This window comes from Cyprinodon variegatus, unplaced genomic scaffold, assembly GCF_000732505.1.
Source record: "Cyprinodon variegatus isolate N-32 unplaced genomic scaffold, C_variegatus-1.0 Scaffold109, whole genome shotgun sequence".
NCBI lineage: Eukaryota > Metazoa > Chordata > Actinopteri > Cyprinodontiformes > Cyprinodontidae > Cyprinodon > Cyprinodon variegatus.
Window position 1 is genome coordinate 356,355 of NW_015150562.1, and position 17,486 is coordinate 373,840.

A 17,486-nucleotide genomic window follows, 5' to 3' on the forward strand; every position below is an offset into this window, starting at 1 on the left:
TGAGAAAAAAAATGACATTTTATTGAATCTGCAGAATCATAAGTACAATTTGAAGTGCTGTAACAGGGCAACAGGAGATGATATCAGGTCCTTAATCTGAGTATTTATTCTGACTTTTCAATACACGTGTGTGACAATATGCATATGATCCTTTTTTTTTTCATTTAAAAAATAACAAAACTATATCAAAACCAAAACATTTTAATATGGAATGCACAAAACTGGTCAGTGCTAAACCTGGAATTGTGGATAAAATGATTTCACTCTGCAAACTCTACAGTATATAACCAGTATGATGGAAGCGGGGAATGATTGATGAGAAGCACAGGAGAGAGGCTCTGCAGCAGGTAAGAAGGAAAGGATACGAGAGGGAAGCTGGGAGGAGCAGGGATGGTATACGGATCAGTAGTGAAGTCAGGGTCTGGGATGAGGTCGACTCCTGACTAATATCCAGGTCAGACAAACCACTTGGCCTGCGCCACAGGCTGGGAGATGAGAAGCATCTGTTCGCTGTCAAGCCCCAAAGACATCATCACACACTTTGCAAATCCAGCCTGAGCACCATTTAAACAACCCTCAGAGTCATCTAAACTGACATTCACACCCTGTGGATAAAGCAAGCTGGACTAGATATAATCAGGGGAGATAGGGAGGCGACTGGAAAAAATAACTGAGCAATTACATAAGGCCTGAAATCATTCCCCCTTTCTTCACTCCAAAAATCCAGCTGAGGACGATTAGCAGCTTGATGCTCAGAGCGTTCAATCGCACGACCTATAAAACAAGGTGAGGATGATCGTTTATCTGATCCAGTGCTCATTTTTTTAATCAACATGTTTACGTTAGATTTGAAAGATCTCAAAGACGTTTTCCAACATTTCAAATCAAATTCCTACCCCAGATCTGCAAAAAAATATATCTGCCTTCCAGAGGCCTTATGGATTCATTTACATTTACAGGACGTCATCAAGCTACATGTTAGAGCCCCTCCCCTACATGCCCCACTCACAGTGCATCATGGGAGAAAAAAGGGGGAGAAGTGTGTAGAGCCGGGGGCATGACGTAACCGAACACCTATCAACACCTTGTCAGGATCAACGGTGAGAGCAAAGTTTGCTGCATAAATCTGGAAATCTAATTAAAAGCAGATAAATCCCACATCTGATCCGATATCATGACTGCAGTTTGACAAATTCTGTTTTCTTGGGTCCCAAAACCAAATCTTTATTTAAACACACTGATTTATTTTTAAAAACAAGACAGGCAAATGAAGAACAGTATGAGAAAGAACATTTAACACAGCAAAAGGATTTTTCTCACATTAAATAGAAACAAATGACTGGAATGTTTTACACATACAGTGGAACAAAGTTAAAACCTAGAGAATCACAATACAAAGTTGTGCTTGGCGCCCTCTTTTTATAAAACCATTTCTTTAGAGATTTCCTAGCATTGGGAAAGTTTCCTCTTCTAAATAGATAAATAATTTGAGCTGCAAAAAAAACAGGAATGAGGACTTCTGCACAGTTTGATCACACTAATGGAGGTGGATGTTAGAGATGGACTCTTATTGATCGCCAACTTGTCCCTGATCCCCCCTGTAGGAGGAGCTCTTCAGTTAGGCTAAAGTTCCAGTTTCACAGCAAACACCCAGCAGTGTCAAACCATACCCCATAGTTTTAAGATTTAGGTCCATCTACAAAGGTAATAAACCTCTTTGTTTCTGAGCAGCCGGTCGGTGCACCAGAGCTCCGAGCTAAAGGAAAGAACACAAGTCAAAAATGATAAGAGAAAAGAAATATTCAAGCCTATGTCTGATGAACTGAGATAAAACACCGTTTCCAGTCTGGCAAAGATCGAGCTGCAGATTTAAGACAAACTTTCCTTTTCTGCAGTTTTTTTCTTTATCTCCCCTACAGAATATTAGCAGCTGGTCTAACAGCTGGTAAATGCATTTCATATCTTGTGTGCCATTGCTACGTAGCTCTGATGAAGCCGTGCGACCAGACATGACCCCTGACTTTCCTGTTAGTGAGATTCTCTCTATGAGAGCCAAGTCTTAATGAATCATGGACAAAGAGGAAGCAGAGACATCGGCACAGACGGACGTACATGAAGCAGGCTGATGGAGAGGAGGACAGGCGGCGGACAGTGAGAGCAGAGCGGGGGTGCAGAGCGGAGGAGGGTTAGGATCACAGGACAGATTGTTAAGGAACCAGAGTAAAATTAAGAGAAAGCGGTGTTAAGATGAGATGGCACTGGGCTTTTCCTTTCCTTCCTTCCCTCCCTTTCTTTATCTCCTCTCCTTTACTGGACGTTCCCCCGATCATTCAGATGGCCTCCACATAGTTGGCAGGCAGCATGCCCTGCTGGCCGGTGCGCTCCACGCGGCCGTACATCCAGCCTTCATCAATCTGCTGCACGTCTACGATCACGTCTCCGTCCATGAAGGACACTTCGTCGTCATCAGCAGCGGCGTAGTCGTACACTGCTCTGTATCGCTTCTGCAGACAGAGAAGATGAAGTTAGTTTCACAAACAGAAGCTGCAGTTCCAGCCGGTGAGATGCCAATGTACAGAAAACCGTCTTTGTAATAAATTAAAGACCAGTCATTTTTAAACTGCTCACTTCATATTCCCAATGGTGGACAGAATTTCCATTATTTTCATTTTAATGACAATTTGCTTCTTAAAGTCGTAGGGAAGCGGCTGTTCCAACCGTTGGATTTCTGAATTCTCTCGCGTGGTGCCCGACTTTACATGACTGAATAAAATGAGATTGGTCATTTATCAAGGGAGCAGGATTGTTGTGGTAGAAGGTTCACAAGCAAGTTTGTTTGTGGCCAGTTTGTCGGAAGCATCTTGCTAATCAGTTAGCAGAAGCTTGGTTTGGTGTAGAAGGCTTACAGCCGTACATGTTCGAGCCCTTACCTCGCAACGCCGCCAGTTCTGTTAGCTCTACGCCTGCCCATATGTTGCAGCTAATATACACAAGGATATTTCAATCGTTGTGTATATTAGCTGCAACATATGAATCAAAATGCTATGACCGAAAACATTTGATTGACAGATCACCGTTAATATATGATTGTCTGTATTAAGGTGTACAAGCTGATGTATAACTAAATGGCCTGCATAAAATAACGAAAAAACAAAACTGATTTTAAGATAGGATTTTTTTTACTTTTGAGAACGATATCTTCTGATAAAGAGTACATGTATATACACGTTTAAGCCAGAATGATTTGACTTTTAAATATGACTTCCCTATGACTTTTTTTCGAGCTTTTACTAGATGTAGAGGAATGATTGTATCAGCATAAAAACACAACAGCCAACTACAGGTGCCAGAAAGGCCAAAAAAACTCACTGTTTATCAGGAAACCAGAAGAAACTACTTTAATGATAAAAACCTTCTGAAAAGAATGTCAGAAAGAAACATAAAGACCTTTATACATCTGGAGAGAGTGAGCCCTTTTAAAATGTTGTTTAGAGTCTATACAGTAGTAGCCATTCAAAATTTTCCCACTTTGCTTGATGGGTCCTTTGCTGGTCCCCTAAGATTCCTTTTTTAAACATCAATCCTTGCAATAAAATATTCTTTATGTCATGATTTGTGAACATTAAGATATAAAGAGAAGAGTTATCTCATGGTCAGACCCTGTAATTCAGTGAAAGGGTGGAGTCAAAATAAAAAAATATGCAGGCCCAGGAGAAGGAGGGAGTCACTCCAGTGGCTGGAAGTTGGCTTCCATTCGACTGGCGTTTGGCTTGGAAGGGCCATTTTGAACGGCTGCTACTGTACAGGTAATATGAGAACTTAGGGAGGAAGATCCATCTTCAAACAAACAAGTTTTACCCCGAGATTAGAAAACAGTTCATGTCACTGCACCAACAGAACGCTTGGGATAAGAAGTTTTTAAAAATTAATTAATCAACTAAAATCTGCTGAGCGGTAATTGTTTTTTTTTTTTCCATTTCTAAGCTAAATATGGGAGAGCTGGAGATGCTTAAAATAAAATCTAGTTCATTGTTTCAGCAGTTACAGCAGATGAATAAAGCAGAGACTGATTATGTGTTAAAAAGTGAGAGTTTCAGCGGCTCTGTTTTACACGACAAAAAAACAAAACTAAGAACCACAGAAGAAACAACATCTACAAGGATGTTGCTAATAAAAAAAATCTATTTTTCCTAATTTAACATTTTTCCTACGAGGTTATCTGGGTTAGCCACAGAGAGCTTTTAAATAGAGAAGGATGCTGCTCTGTTAGGCCTCCAACCTCCTGCCTTTTCTTCTTTCTTGGACAAATACAATGTTCTAGAAAATAAATCTGCAGACGGGCGAAAAAGTTAAATTATACAGATTTATTTCCCTGACAGAATATTGTTCTGCCAATTACAAGCTGGATTTTATGGGTAATTTGTGACAAATCCTAGTTTGCTTTCTGTCTTACTAACAATGACTTTGGATACATCGAGACCTTGACTTCTTTTTAAAAACAATCCCACTGCCGTCATATTCAACAGGCTGTCCAAGACGATATGAGCAGATTCTCTAACTGAATAAAGACTGATGATGCTGCAGCTGAACCCTATCAGGCTACTCAACTACTCTCTCTATTGTGTCTAAATCAATTTTTTTACTATTTGCACACAATCACTGTTGCTTTTTTTGCCTGAAAACATGAATAATCCAGCAGGGTGAATAATTAACATTACTTTTTAAAGTAACATGCCAGCATCAGACTTTGGTTTAAACTAAAATAACTGAAATAACCTCAAATAAAAGAGCACTGACGTTTATTATCCCCAGACTGATAAAACAGTTCAGGTTAATGTAAATGTTGGTTTTCACATTCGAAAAAATTGATTTAAAAAAAAAGAAATAAAACCTCAATTAAACCCCTTTGCAGAATAAGCGATAAAAACTTCCGGGGAATCAGATGAATGTACTCACCCCGGAGCTGGGAGGAGGGGCAGCAGCTGCTGGGCGCACTGGTTCAGGAGTAGGCTCATAGTGGTGGTAGTTCTGGGAGGCTGCAGGCTGCTGGTAAGATCCTGATATAAGGAAGGCAGAGAGGGCGTGTTAATGAGATGCACACACAGTGAACCTGCTGGAGAATGTAGCTATAAATGTGTCTTCACACAATCAGGGAAACAACCAAACAAGCAATTCTACTTCCAAATGTATAAGCAGGTGTGTTTGCAAGCACTGGCAGGGGATTTCTGATAAAGATGAGCTAAAAAAAAAAACAAAAAAAACCCCCAAAGCAACTCAAGACAAGCTGTTAACTGCGCTGTTACACAACCTCCAAACAATAAGTCTCTGTGTGATTTTGAAAATCGAGCATGTCAAATACAGCCACCCCGTTGACTCATCACGCCTGATCATTTTTATTTAGCTGCTGCTATTTAATGCGTGGCTGTGGAGTCACTTTTTAATGCTTATAATCCAGAAGTTTTTAACTATGAGCAAAGAGCTGCTCTACCTTAAGCAATAGGAATAAAGTTGTAAAGAATTTGATGAGGGATTATCTATATTATACACTGGATTATGAATATAATCCAGGTTGTTAAACTGCAGGAATGCAGTTATTTATAGTTGAAGGAGCAGAGCAGTTAACATGTTACAACAAAACCCCCAAAACAGGAAGGTCTCAGAATCTCACAGCTCACAGGAGCGAGTCAGTCCAGCAAATAAATTACCTTAAAGCTACACTGTTTTCTGCCTGATTATCAACACCTCGGTTTACTTGCATGTTTAGAGGATAAATACCTTGGTTGGGGTGGCTAGGCTGATGTGGAGCGTCTCCTCCAGACTTCATCTTCTCAAAGTCCTCATGGTATTTGATCTGAATGGCACACAAAGTGAGTCAGCTTGCATCAAATAAGGACAATGCATCTTATTCCTTCTTGCATAAAGTAGTTTTCCCTCCACAAACTGCCATTTCATTTTCCAACCACCAGAGGGCTCTCACTTCCTGTCTAGCATTACACATCTAATAGGTGGGGTGAGCTACGTGCTGCCACGGCTGGGGAAGCAGCTTGATGCTTAGAGGAAATGACATCTCCCCAGCCGGAAGTATAGTGAGGTCAGAGCTGCATGACAACCCACACTGACACATCATAAAGCAGAAACAGGTCAAGAAAAGAAGGGAAAAAAGGGAGAAATCTGACTATAGAGTGAGATTGTTGCCCATGGTTTAGTCCTATCTGAGGTTTAGTGGAAACCTTCATTCAGAAATGTTTAAGCCACGCCTCCAAAAAGGCCAGTGGACAACCACTAATTGTCCCAATGACATATTATTCCACCTGAATTATAGGATTCTGCAGCTTTTCCGGTTCATGATGCTTCCTCTAAATGTTGCTGTTCTGTCCAGGCTAAAATTAGACAATAATTGTTTGCAAAGTAAGGATTTGATCTACATTGTTTACTTTACATGTATTAGAGGGAGAGGCAGCAGAGTACAAATGCATATTAGTCTTTTGAGGTTATGTGAAACTTCTACGGGGTTTTGTGGTTGAAACACTTAAATGGGGTGAATATTTCTGCAAGGAGTCAATAAAATCATTCACAGGATGTGTTTTTTATTCATAAAGCAGACTACACTGATGACACTGGGACTGAACAACCCGGGCCTCTTATTACCCGGCTGGTAACAGACTGACTCAAGATTCAAAAAGTGGGATCTCAAAGAGCCCACTGTGCTGCCAGCATTAGCGGGGAGTGTATTCGCAGACTGGATGGGATGACAGTGTTTGTCTAAGAACAGTGAAGCTAGTGACTGAGAAAACACAGTCGCTATTCTCAGGAGCAATACGCCAAGAGAGCGTGTGTAAGGGAGATTATTTTAACTCATTATGAGGAAAGAGGTTGAACAGATATCCTCTGTATGGATGTAAAGAAAGCACTCAGATAGCTCTCTGTTTTTGACACCAACTAAAGTGGTGTCTCAGAGCGAAGGAAGAAAAAAGTAAAGCAGAATGAAACTCCTGCTTGGCTGCAAACAGGCTGATTGTAAACAGATGTCTGATCAGTTCTTCACACAGAACTTGAGTCGCTTTTGTTAAACCGATGTGTGCACATCTTTATATGCACGTCATATATGTGTATGGCTCCAAGCCATAAACACGTCCTTGATCTCAGACGTGCACGATCTCACTGCATGAAAGTAGCAATTATCCATCACCCTCAACACTAATTATGTCATTAGAGAGGCCAGTACAGAGCCGGTTGTGGGTAATGAGGAGTTTAGTGTGCGACATGTTTCCCATAAAAAAACATAAAAGGTCTTTGTGGAAAGTGAAAAACCTAAATTGACATCTGATGCATGGAAAAATTATAAATCAGAGGTGAAAGAACATTAAATTTATTGTTTTAATGTGCGAAATATGCAGGAATGAGTCTAAATTTGCATCTCTGAATGAAGTTCTAAAAGAAGCCAATAAAAGATGTAGTGTAAAATAAATAAAGATTCAACAGCTTCTTCTGAAGAGCTGAGAACTTAAAACCTAAAAAAACAATAACAAAAAATCAGCATTAACATAAGGAATTTAATAATAGAAATTAAAAGCATCCTTTCACATACACCACCTTACCAAATAAAAAAATCCTCTTTGTTGCATAAGAGAAAAAAAAACAACCCATTGTAATGACTTGTTTTATTTGACCTGTAGTAAACACTCACATTGCTGATTTGGTCCTGCGTTTTCTTAATTCTCTGCATCTCTGGCGTGTCTGCAACCACGCTGAAACCTTTGCCTTTATTCTTCTCAAAGTCCTCCTTGTAGTGAACCTGGACAACAAGATGCAAGAGAGGAAGAGGGATGATTAAAACAAGCAAGTGTGGGACATAGTTTTGAGGAAACGGCTCTGATGCATGCGAGTCATTCAATGCAGAGCAGATTATAATTTATGGATGCTTTGACCTAGATTCTTTCAGCATAAGAAATTCATCATAAAAAGGCAATACTTGGGATTAGCCTCCACCTTACTGATCCAGAGCATATTTTAATGGGTTAGTTCTGGGGTTTATGGAGCCCATAAAACACTTTTATAGATGCAAGAAAAAAAAGTGCTACTGTTGGATTTACACCCATTAGAGGAGCCAACAAGAAAAAACAAAACAAAAACAATCCTGCACCTCAAACCTAACAGCTCAATATACAAACCATCAGCTGTTTACCAGAAACAAACAATAAACTACTTAAATTGTTCAACACAACTATTAACTGCAACTTGTTGCCCCTTGCATCCAGTCTAGGGTCAGGAATCTGTAGTCAGCCAGTAATAATAATTTCTTTCTGCTACGCTCAGGTAATCTGCTACCCTTCCTTAAACTTTTAAATATTATCTATGCTTAAAGCCTCTTAATTTAGCCACATTTCTTATCAAAAGTCTTTGAGACATTAAAGCAGCTGGAATAGAGCGAACAAAGCGCTCCACTGGCTCCTCTAGCAATGACCATGACCACACCTTAATTGCAAATGTCTTCTCCTTTAACAAATCTTATAAAGAAGGCCTAATGTTTGTGTTTAGATAAAAAAAAAGCTAATATTAGTGCAATTTATTTAATCTCATTTACTATATATTGAAAGTTGGAAGTAAAGCAGTAAGAGTCACTTTTGAGAAGACTTTAATATTTAATGCTTTTCTTTAAGATCTGACATATTTGATGATCTAAACATTGTTACTGTTGGCTTAATCTGACATAACAGCACACATTTGGTTGTGACATTTCTGTTAAAATAGGAAGTCTTGCGTGTTAAAGTAGCAATTTCTGTTTGGCATAAATGTAGATAAGTCAGCTGTGCAAAATAAGGTAGGCCCTGCATTATATCGCTTTAGACTTTCTGTGATGACGTTAACTTCCTGCTTGCACAGGAGTGTAGGCCTTCCATACAGGACATGTTGGCAACCATATAAGGTCAAAAAGAGCGGTAGTGAGTGACAAACTGCATTTCTGTGTGTGTGTGCGTGTGTTTCCACACCACCCACCCGTTTCTGACCCTCAGGGCAGAGGAGGAAACGTCCATGCCTTGCAACCCCAACAATAATACAACCTACAACCAATGAAACCTCCCTAACAGCCCAGGGGCTGGTCTGGAGAATTCAAACCCCCAAAAAGCGAGAGAACCATTTAAAGCTAAAACAGGAAGGCATGGCCAGGTGTTATTTTTGAAACAGCCAGTCTCGGTCTAACCTCCCTGCAACGTTAACCTTCTTCCTGCCTCCAGTTTTCTGCACCAGCCCATAAATGAGAGACTGCTGCTGTTTGTAACCAGAAAGCAAAACGCCCCTCCTCAGATGTCGTAATGGTGTTAGAAACAAAGACTGTTGACCAAGCCTTTAATCTTCTGATGTGATGAAATGAAATGTGTTGATGAACAGAAACAGCAGATTATCAAACCCTATAAAAAAAACGACACACCCGTTTCTCTAGAAACAGCGTGGCGCTGATTCCTCTTTGCCCTTCAGTCTTCCTCATCCGATTTAAATTTCTCGAGCTCATCTCCTTTGTCTTTCGGGGGCCTACACCCCTGCTCTCTCTGCACCAATCACATTTCTGCATTCTATCCCCACCCACTGGCCTCCCGCTTTAATAACCCTTTTTCATTCATTCATATTTTAAACCTTTATCGGCATCAAACTCCTCCCTCGGACCTAAAGCTTTTCATCTCATCGTCTCTGCCTCCTGTAGCTCCCTCCTCCTTGGGTTTTGTTTCCATCTCCTCTTTCAACCTGCACACCTCCTTTTACTGCGTTGGTGCGTTCCTGTCTCTTTTTTTCATTTTGCCTCGTTCATTGCTTCGTCTCTCCTCCTCAATTCATTCAGTCCAGCTTCTTTATTTCTCTTCTTCTGTGCCCTTCTTCTTTGAGTTTTCCCCTGCAAAGTCTCATAATGAGGTGTGACAAACCTCTACCCTGCTGCCATAGCAATAGGGTTCCTGTAGCAACACAGCACCGTGAACGGAGGGCATGAGAGTCTGAATACAGTCACTGTTTTCTGTGAGGTCTTTCAACTTTCCTACAAGTCAAATTATGGCATGGGCCTTTTGAATAAATTAGAGGAGGTGCTATAATGTTGTTATTCTGATATTTCTGATGTTTTTAAGAGAAAAAAAAAAATCTCTTATTTTTTTAGGACAAATGTATTATTGACAAGTCAACAGAAAAGATTTTTTTTTTTTATGTTTATGCTGGAAACATTTCTAAGTACTGATTTGTGGAACACCAAACATATACACAATACGCATAACCAAGTAGCATAACCTTCATATTTGCTTTGTTTATGATGGATTGGGCATGGATAGGAAAACACCATCTGTCCCTCAGTCATCCCCCTCCCTATATGATAAAACCCCCTCCTCTCAGACTCAAACACCCCCCTGTCTCATCTGTAGTGTCTGACAGTGACATTTGGATTAAACCTACGCTTTGATATCCCTGCCCTCCTATTAGCACAAACACTCTCTCTTGGCTGCTGAGTGCTGAGAAAACAATCGTCCCTCGCAGCTTCTTTCCGTTCACCTTTCCCTGCTTCTCTGACTACATTGATAAAGCCTTCCTATAGTCAGAGGTAGTTTTTTTTCTTCCTTTCATACCATTCTTTATTTAGAGAACCATTAAGGAAAGTGAAACAGAAGGAAGCCTTAAAAGTTTTTCAATGCCAAAATAGTTTGGTACCAAATCGTCAAGGCTTAATTAGAGCCACCAAGGCGGAGGACATAAAATGTTCAATTCAGAAAAATATTCTGGTAGGTTTGTCTGTTCCAGATCCCTTTGATCTTCCTGTATAAATAACCGTTTCAGATTCCTCCCAACCTCCCGATCAGGAATCGTAAGGTCAGGAGAAGATCAAACATGTTTGAAATTCAGTCGGCCGTGGTAAGGTCGCATCCCAGCGTCGGGCCGCATAGTTTGAGAACATGCATCGTGGGATGTGAACTTTTAAACCCTGCGGTTTCGTCGTACAATTTGAGCTGTAGCTGCGTGCAACGATTGAAAATATCGCACAGTGTATGCCCGGCTGAAAGGAGGCAAGCCTGACTTCAACCATGTTCACATGACAAAGACAGGTGCTTCTAAATGCCAATTCAAAAACCAAAACGTAAAGATTGACACAGAGCATAAAACTGGATTTACAGGTATTGAAAACTGGCATGATTGTTGTCAATCTAAAGCTACGCTCATGTACTGTATAGTATGAACATTGTACTTTTTCTATTAATTACCGAGCCAAAACCGGGTGGCTTACAGCCGTTCTGTCTGTGGCTCTGCCAGGGTGTTAAGGAAACAAAGTTAACGTTGGCAGCAACTGAGGGTTTACTCTAATTTTCGTCTTGAAAATATTCCACCGTTAAGGAAATTTGCAAAGACTTGACAGAAAAAATAACAATAGCCTTAGCCCAGAAGCTGACTAAAGAAATTATCATTAACTGTAAACATTTCACACTGAACCTCTCCAGTCTTCCCCCACCATCTTGGATTTTCAAACTAAATACAAACATGACCTTTGCCTGAAGGCTAGGTTTTAGTCTAGTACCTCTAATGCACCAAAATCCCAGAAATAACTAATTGGACTATCACACAGTTTAAAAAAAACAAAACTTTAAAATCTTTACTTTTTTTAACTGAACTTAGGTAATAAAATTGACTTTTTAATGATTTTCTAAATTACTGAGACACTCTTGGAAAACCATGTCAGTTCCCTAATGCAACTAACTGAACAATTTATAGACAAACATTTACAGGATTCAAACAGATTCCCCACAGTCGTCTAGATCTCCTGAAAGGGGGCTGGGAGTTGCTACTGTAGATGGGTTCTCCTGTCAGAGGGCAGGGGGGGGAGACGAGTCTGTTACATTTTTATATAATTCAAGTAGCAAGCATCAAAACAGTATGACTAATAGGGGAATCATGTGGTAATAAATGCTTTCACAGCAGACAGACCTTGGACAACAGGTGCGGTTTTTGTCACGTCAGCCCATCATGGCTGATCAGAGCAGATCAGGAAATACAGATGAGCAAAACAAACTGAGTGGGAATGTGGTGATCAAAAGTAAACACTGAATAAAAAGTTTTAAACATCCTACAAAGCCTTTAGGAAAACCTAAAAATGTAATAAGCCACTGGACTGGAAAAACAATGAGAAAATCGAATCAGAAAACCATAAACATTCATCTGGAATCCACATTGAAAAAAGACAAATAAAAAGAATAAAGCCAACGGATTAGAATCCCAATGACAGTAAAAGCAGCAGGAAGTAAGCCACAGTCATCGACTTCAATTCCCATGAAAAACATACACATATTCCCTGGCAGCTAAGGTATGGATGAGCCTGATTGAAATAAGCAGCTAAAAAGGAGGAGCTTCCTGCCGCGTTCTTTAAGTTTAGATAAATAGGCTTATATCAATCTGGACGGATTAGCGTTGCTCTGGCTCAGTGGGGAACAAGTGATGCACCTCTATAATGCAGACTAAATTAAATAGGAATAAATGGTGAAACAGGATGAATGAATGAACCTGAAAGAGCTAAAGAGTAGCCCTCATTCTAGTTTCACTTTCAGAAAGTCATTTTATTTTCTAAACATAAAACATTTACTTTAATTAGTCAATTTAAGCTTCTATAGTTTACCTCAGTATCTAAAAGCTACAGATTTGTTCAGATTCTGTTAAAACTGAGGCCAGAATATCTCCTTTTGGTCTAAGCCTTTAACTTTTAATCAAAGTTAACTTTTAACATGAGAAGACACTTTTACAGTTCTGTGAAAAAGCATTTGTCCCCTTATAGGATTGTTTTTTGTCTCCCCTAAATACTGCAAACCCAACTAATGTTAATATGGGACTAAGATAGAAAATGTGGGTTTGTCCTGATACCCTCTCATTACAGGGTCTTACTGTAAAAATGACCTTTTCACATGCAAACAGGTTTGTTGGGATACAAAATGGAATTTGCATTTCCTCTAATCCTTACCCAGTAGTTAGAAGCTGTTTCATGATGATTTGAAAAAAATACATGAGGAAAAAAAAAAAGGGCCGATACAAAAAAAGGGTCGACATCATCAAAACACTAAGTTGAGATATATATATATATATTTTTTAATGATCTGCTTTAAAGTGCACCAGAAATTAAGAAGACACCCTGCTAAGACTAGAGATGGTCTGTTGGGATGCACGCATAGATGCATTTTTCACAACAGATAAAAATCTGGTTGCTGTTATTAAAAGATGATTAAAAGATGATTAGTAAAGAAAACTTTCCGGGGCTTAAAGAGCTGATTTACCTGACTCTGCATCTTGGTCTGCTGTTTGAGGCGAAGGTTCTCTGGAGTATCAGCCACGCAGGTGAAGTTTGTCTTGGGGTAGTGTCTGTAACATAAACAATGAGAACAGAGGTGAATAGCACTGCAGACGCCGGCTTCACCTCTGACACACTGCAAGCCTTAAACATTTTAAACCATGCAGCGTGCAGACTGTGGCCCCAGTGTGAAGGTGTTTGTTAATCAAGGTGGTCCTGGCGTCGACTTAGCAGGGCCTGTAGACAAAAAGCATGTCTGCATTAACTATGGTTTGTCAGTGAGAGGCAAAAAAAAAGCAGAAACACAGAAAACGGAGGATTGTTATTCGGGATGGAAAGCCTCAATGTTCCAGAGTTTGGATACGAGCAATAGCATGTGTAGAAAAAGCTTTTCAGGATTCAGAAGCAGAGAAATAAACTCACACACTCATGAGCTCAGTGCTGTGGGGATAACAGGGAAACAGACAGCATGAAGCAGACATAGCAACCAGGTCAAAGGGACTATGTGAGTAACGTCATGGGCGTCTCCCTTCAGCTGATAGTGGATTTAGGTTTGTTTTTCTTAATATTTTAGAGCCATCTTCCTCTCTTAGTGAAGAAGCTGCTCATTCATGTGTTTTATTCCCACTAAAGCACATCTAGTCTTTCTTAAAGACAGAAACCTAATTCCATTAAGTGTGAAAAAGGATCCTTCCATATTTTTTTGGTTGAGTCATCATCCAGCTTTTATTCTTCACACTGGCCATGGATTGGCTGAACTGCCATTAGTAGGGAGTATACGTGAGGCATTAGACAGTCTGATTCTATACTGGAAGCTTTCAAGTTAATGCAACCCAGGGTCAACAAATAATGCCGTCTGCCAGTTCATTCACTGCTAAAGGCAGGAAAACCACATGGTGCCGGTCCAGTGGGAGATGAAAAACCCTATCAGTATGTCCAACAGCTTACTTGGACTACATTTCCCAGCCTGCCTCAGGATACTGGGTGCCCCTTATATTCTTTACATGCTACCAATGCCTCTGGGTGGCCCACTTCATCCATATGTTTGCAATCTCCTAATTAACATTCTTAAAAATCAACGAACGTTGGTCAGAATTGGACAAAATTGTTTAAAATCTGTATTTTTTTTATAATAATGAGAGTAGAACTAGAAATGTGATTTTTCTTCATAGCAGTTTATGACCTTGTGTCTTTGCTCACTGTCCAGCGCTAGTTTAGCTAAAGACTCCGCCATCTGTAACATTCAGATGTGGTGTGTGAGGCTATTAGAGGAGGTAAAATCAAACTGTCCAGAGTACAGTGCAGCTCTCTCATTAAGCTATCTAATCATAGAAGCACTGTGACATTTTCCTACAGGGACGCAGTTTATGATGGTGTCCTGCTAAAGTATAATTGCCATGTTTTAAACTGCCAACATCTGGATACTGGAGATTTTATGTAATAAACCAAAACAAACGGGCCACAAAAATATGAGCTGGAATACATTTTTTGTTCTTTTATCTGGCCAATAACTAAAAGATGTGAAGAGACTGTTATGCCTCCTTTAGTAAATACTTTTGAGAGGCTGCTTTCTGCTGCACTTACAGCTGTGAGAGCAGCCTTGTATGCATATAGATTTCATTTTCTTTTCATAAAGGGTGTTGATAAAGATCACAGTTAAAGTCTTGCTACAAATTCTGAATTAGGATTTAGACCTTTCGGGCACATGAATTATACTATTATCTAAACCTGACCCTGTCTAGTCCATTCATCCACAGCCAGTGTGATTAATGTATGATGCTCTGCTAAGACTATGATGCAGCCTTCGTTGATTGAAGTGTACAGAATCAGGGAAACAAGTTAAACAATTAAACCCAGTTTGGTTACGCCTAGTGGAACAAAATAGCAGCATTCCTATTGCATGATGCTGCTTCCACCTTATTTCATAATGGATTTGCAAATAGGCCAAAAGATGTACTTTGGACTTGGCACCTTCTCCCACATGTTTACCGTGTCCCTATCATGACTAGCTGCAAGTTTTTAACAGGACTTTCTACACCTCACTTAATTGAACTTCTTGCCCCCTTCTTTGACAGATAGAATCGTCTCGTGAAAAACCAATAGTTGACAGATTTTGTTTCCACCTCAGCTGTGGATCTCTGCTGTTCTTGCAGAGTTTCTAGGGGCTTCTTGGTTTCTGTTCAGATGGTTTGTCAGTTTTAGCTCTAGAGGAACATTTGGTTGTTTAACTACCCCCAGAGTAGCAGGAAAGAGGTTACCTCCCCCCAATATATCTACAACAGAATGGCACAATGGGGAGGACTCCATTGATCACACCTTTATGATCTGGGATTGTAAGAGGTTAATGTTTTCATTCCATGTTTCTTTCTCAAGCAGGTTTTATGGTTATTAAAAGGTTGCATGAAGACAGCAAAGGGAAAAAATACTCTGGACTATAAAAGGTCTCTGATGCCCGCTTGGCGGGGATAGCCTCATGGTTTACAGTGGTGTTATACCCTCACATTTTCAGATGATTGATTGTACAGCGTTCTGGAACATGGGTTTTATATCCTAATCCAACCTTATCTTCACATTTTATCCCTGACCTTTCTGGTTAAAGAGATAAAGAAACATCTTTCATTTCACTTCAGTTATGTTGTAGTTAAATAATATGAAAACTTCGGAGAGCCTTGGTACTTTTTTTTTTTTTTTAACAGTACTGGGTGGAAATGATAGACTCCTCTGGTAAGTATAAATAATGGAGGAACAAAGACACCCTTGGGAGTAAATGTATATGAGTTTGCCTTCATGCCTGTAAGGTGGCAGTGTTTAAGAGCTACAAAAAATAATATTTCTAGACCAAATTATATCAATAACCCAAACTCCTGGTCGACATGGGGAGGATTTTCTGTGAATCACAGGGACTAAAAATCCAGACATGGCGGGTGTGTCGTCGACCTCATAATCAGCATCTGGGCTCCTTCCAGTTCTGATGCAACTTTGGAGCCTGCTGTTACACTCAGGAGACAGTAAATTGCTATGTAAGCCTACAACACCCTTGTTGCAAATAGTCATACAATGCGTGAGCACTCCGTTTTGTGTTCCGTTACTCATTTGCACGTTTATTTAACAGTAAAACCAAGTCACTAGGAGACTCCCATACCTGTGAGTCAGAGCACTGGGCTAAGTAGAAGCACACGGGAAACAGTGGTGCATTCACTAAAGAGAGTGATAAAACAGAGGGGATGCAAGAATGACAGAGGGGAGGGGGTCATGCATGTGTAATCACACACACACACACAAATGAGAGGCCTACTGTGCAGGAGGAGAGGCCTGTTTGCAGGAAGGAAACAGGAGATGGTGTGGTCAGCTGGACTCAGACCTGGAAAGGTTTTTTTAGATCATTTAGCAACATCTCATCTACACAGGTCCACAATACTGAGCAGGGCTGACTGGGGAACAACATGCTAGGGAATATGGAATAAATTAACAGTATCTGCTTTGAAATGACAGAGAGTGGGATCTTCACTTAATCTTCAAGTCCTCTTTAGAAATTCATACACTGGATCCTTCTGCTGGTTGGTTTCCTTTAAAAGTGGGAGGCAGCCACCAACAAAGCGCTCAGAGCTGCACCACATCATGGAGGAGCTGTTTATTAACAACTGCCCACAAAAAACTGAGGATGCTGTAGTGCGTCGGAGTATCCGAGGACACTGTAATCGACAACAATAAATCAACACGTCTGTGACACGTTTTCATTAAACCAAATCGATGTCCAGCTTGATACAGACTCCAAGTCATTAAGGTAGTTCATAACTTCAGACAGCCTCCAGTGGAGACTACTGTGAGTTTTTTCTAAGTCTGAACTTCTCCCACAACCCACGGTGACGGTATTATCTACCCTGGGATGGGACTCTCAAGGAAGAGGGTGGGAATACAGTAAAAACAAACAGCGCCTATATCAATTACCAAGGTCAAACATAACGGAGTAATGATAAAGTAGTTATCCCACAGAGGGACGAGAAGAGAGCGTAGCCTGCATTCCTTTCCTGGAGCTGCAGCCTCTTTAGCTGATTATGTTTATTCTCACAAGGCTTATATTAAACAAACAGAGGGAGGTATAATAAGCACAATCTAAAGGGCCCTGCTGCCTCGCCAGGAGACGGGCCAAATGGGAATAGATTTCTTTTACCTTTGGAGAACTAAG

At 40.2% G+C, this 17,486-nt stretch overlaps 1 protein-coding gene across 1 annotated transcript in view; it reads right to left on the reverse strand.

The window, feature by feature from the left end:
- Positions 1 to 17,486, reverse strand: part of lasp1 (LIM and SH3 protein 1) — a 33,302-nt gene continuing 15,816 nt past the window's right edge. Inside the window, exons 3-7 of the mRNA XM_015374820.1 lie at positions 13,287 to 13,371; positions 7,688 to 7,795; positions 5,776 to 5,851; positions 4,957 to 5,057; positions 1 to 2,504 (exon numbers count right to left, since the gene is read on the reverse strand). Coding sequence (XP_015230306.1) covers positions 2,331 to 2,504; positions 4,957 to 5,057; positions 5,776 to 5,851; positions 7,688 to 7,795; positions 13,287 to 13,371 — 544 coding nt within the window. The 3' untranslated portion in view covers positions 1 to 2,330. The remainder of the gene's footprint in view (positions 2,505 to 4,956; positions 5,058 to 5,775; positions 5,852 to 7,687; positions 7,796 to 13,286; positions 13,372 to 17,486) is intronic.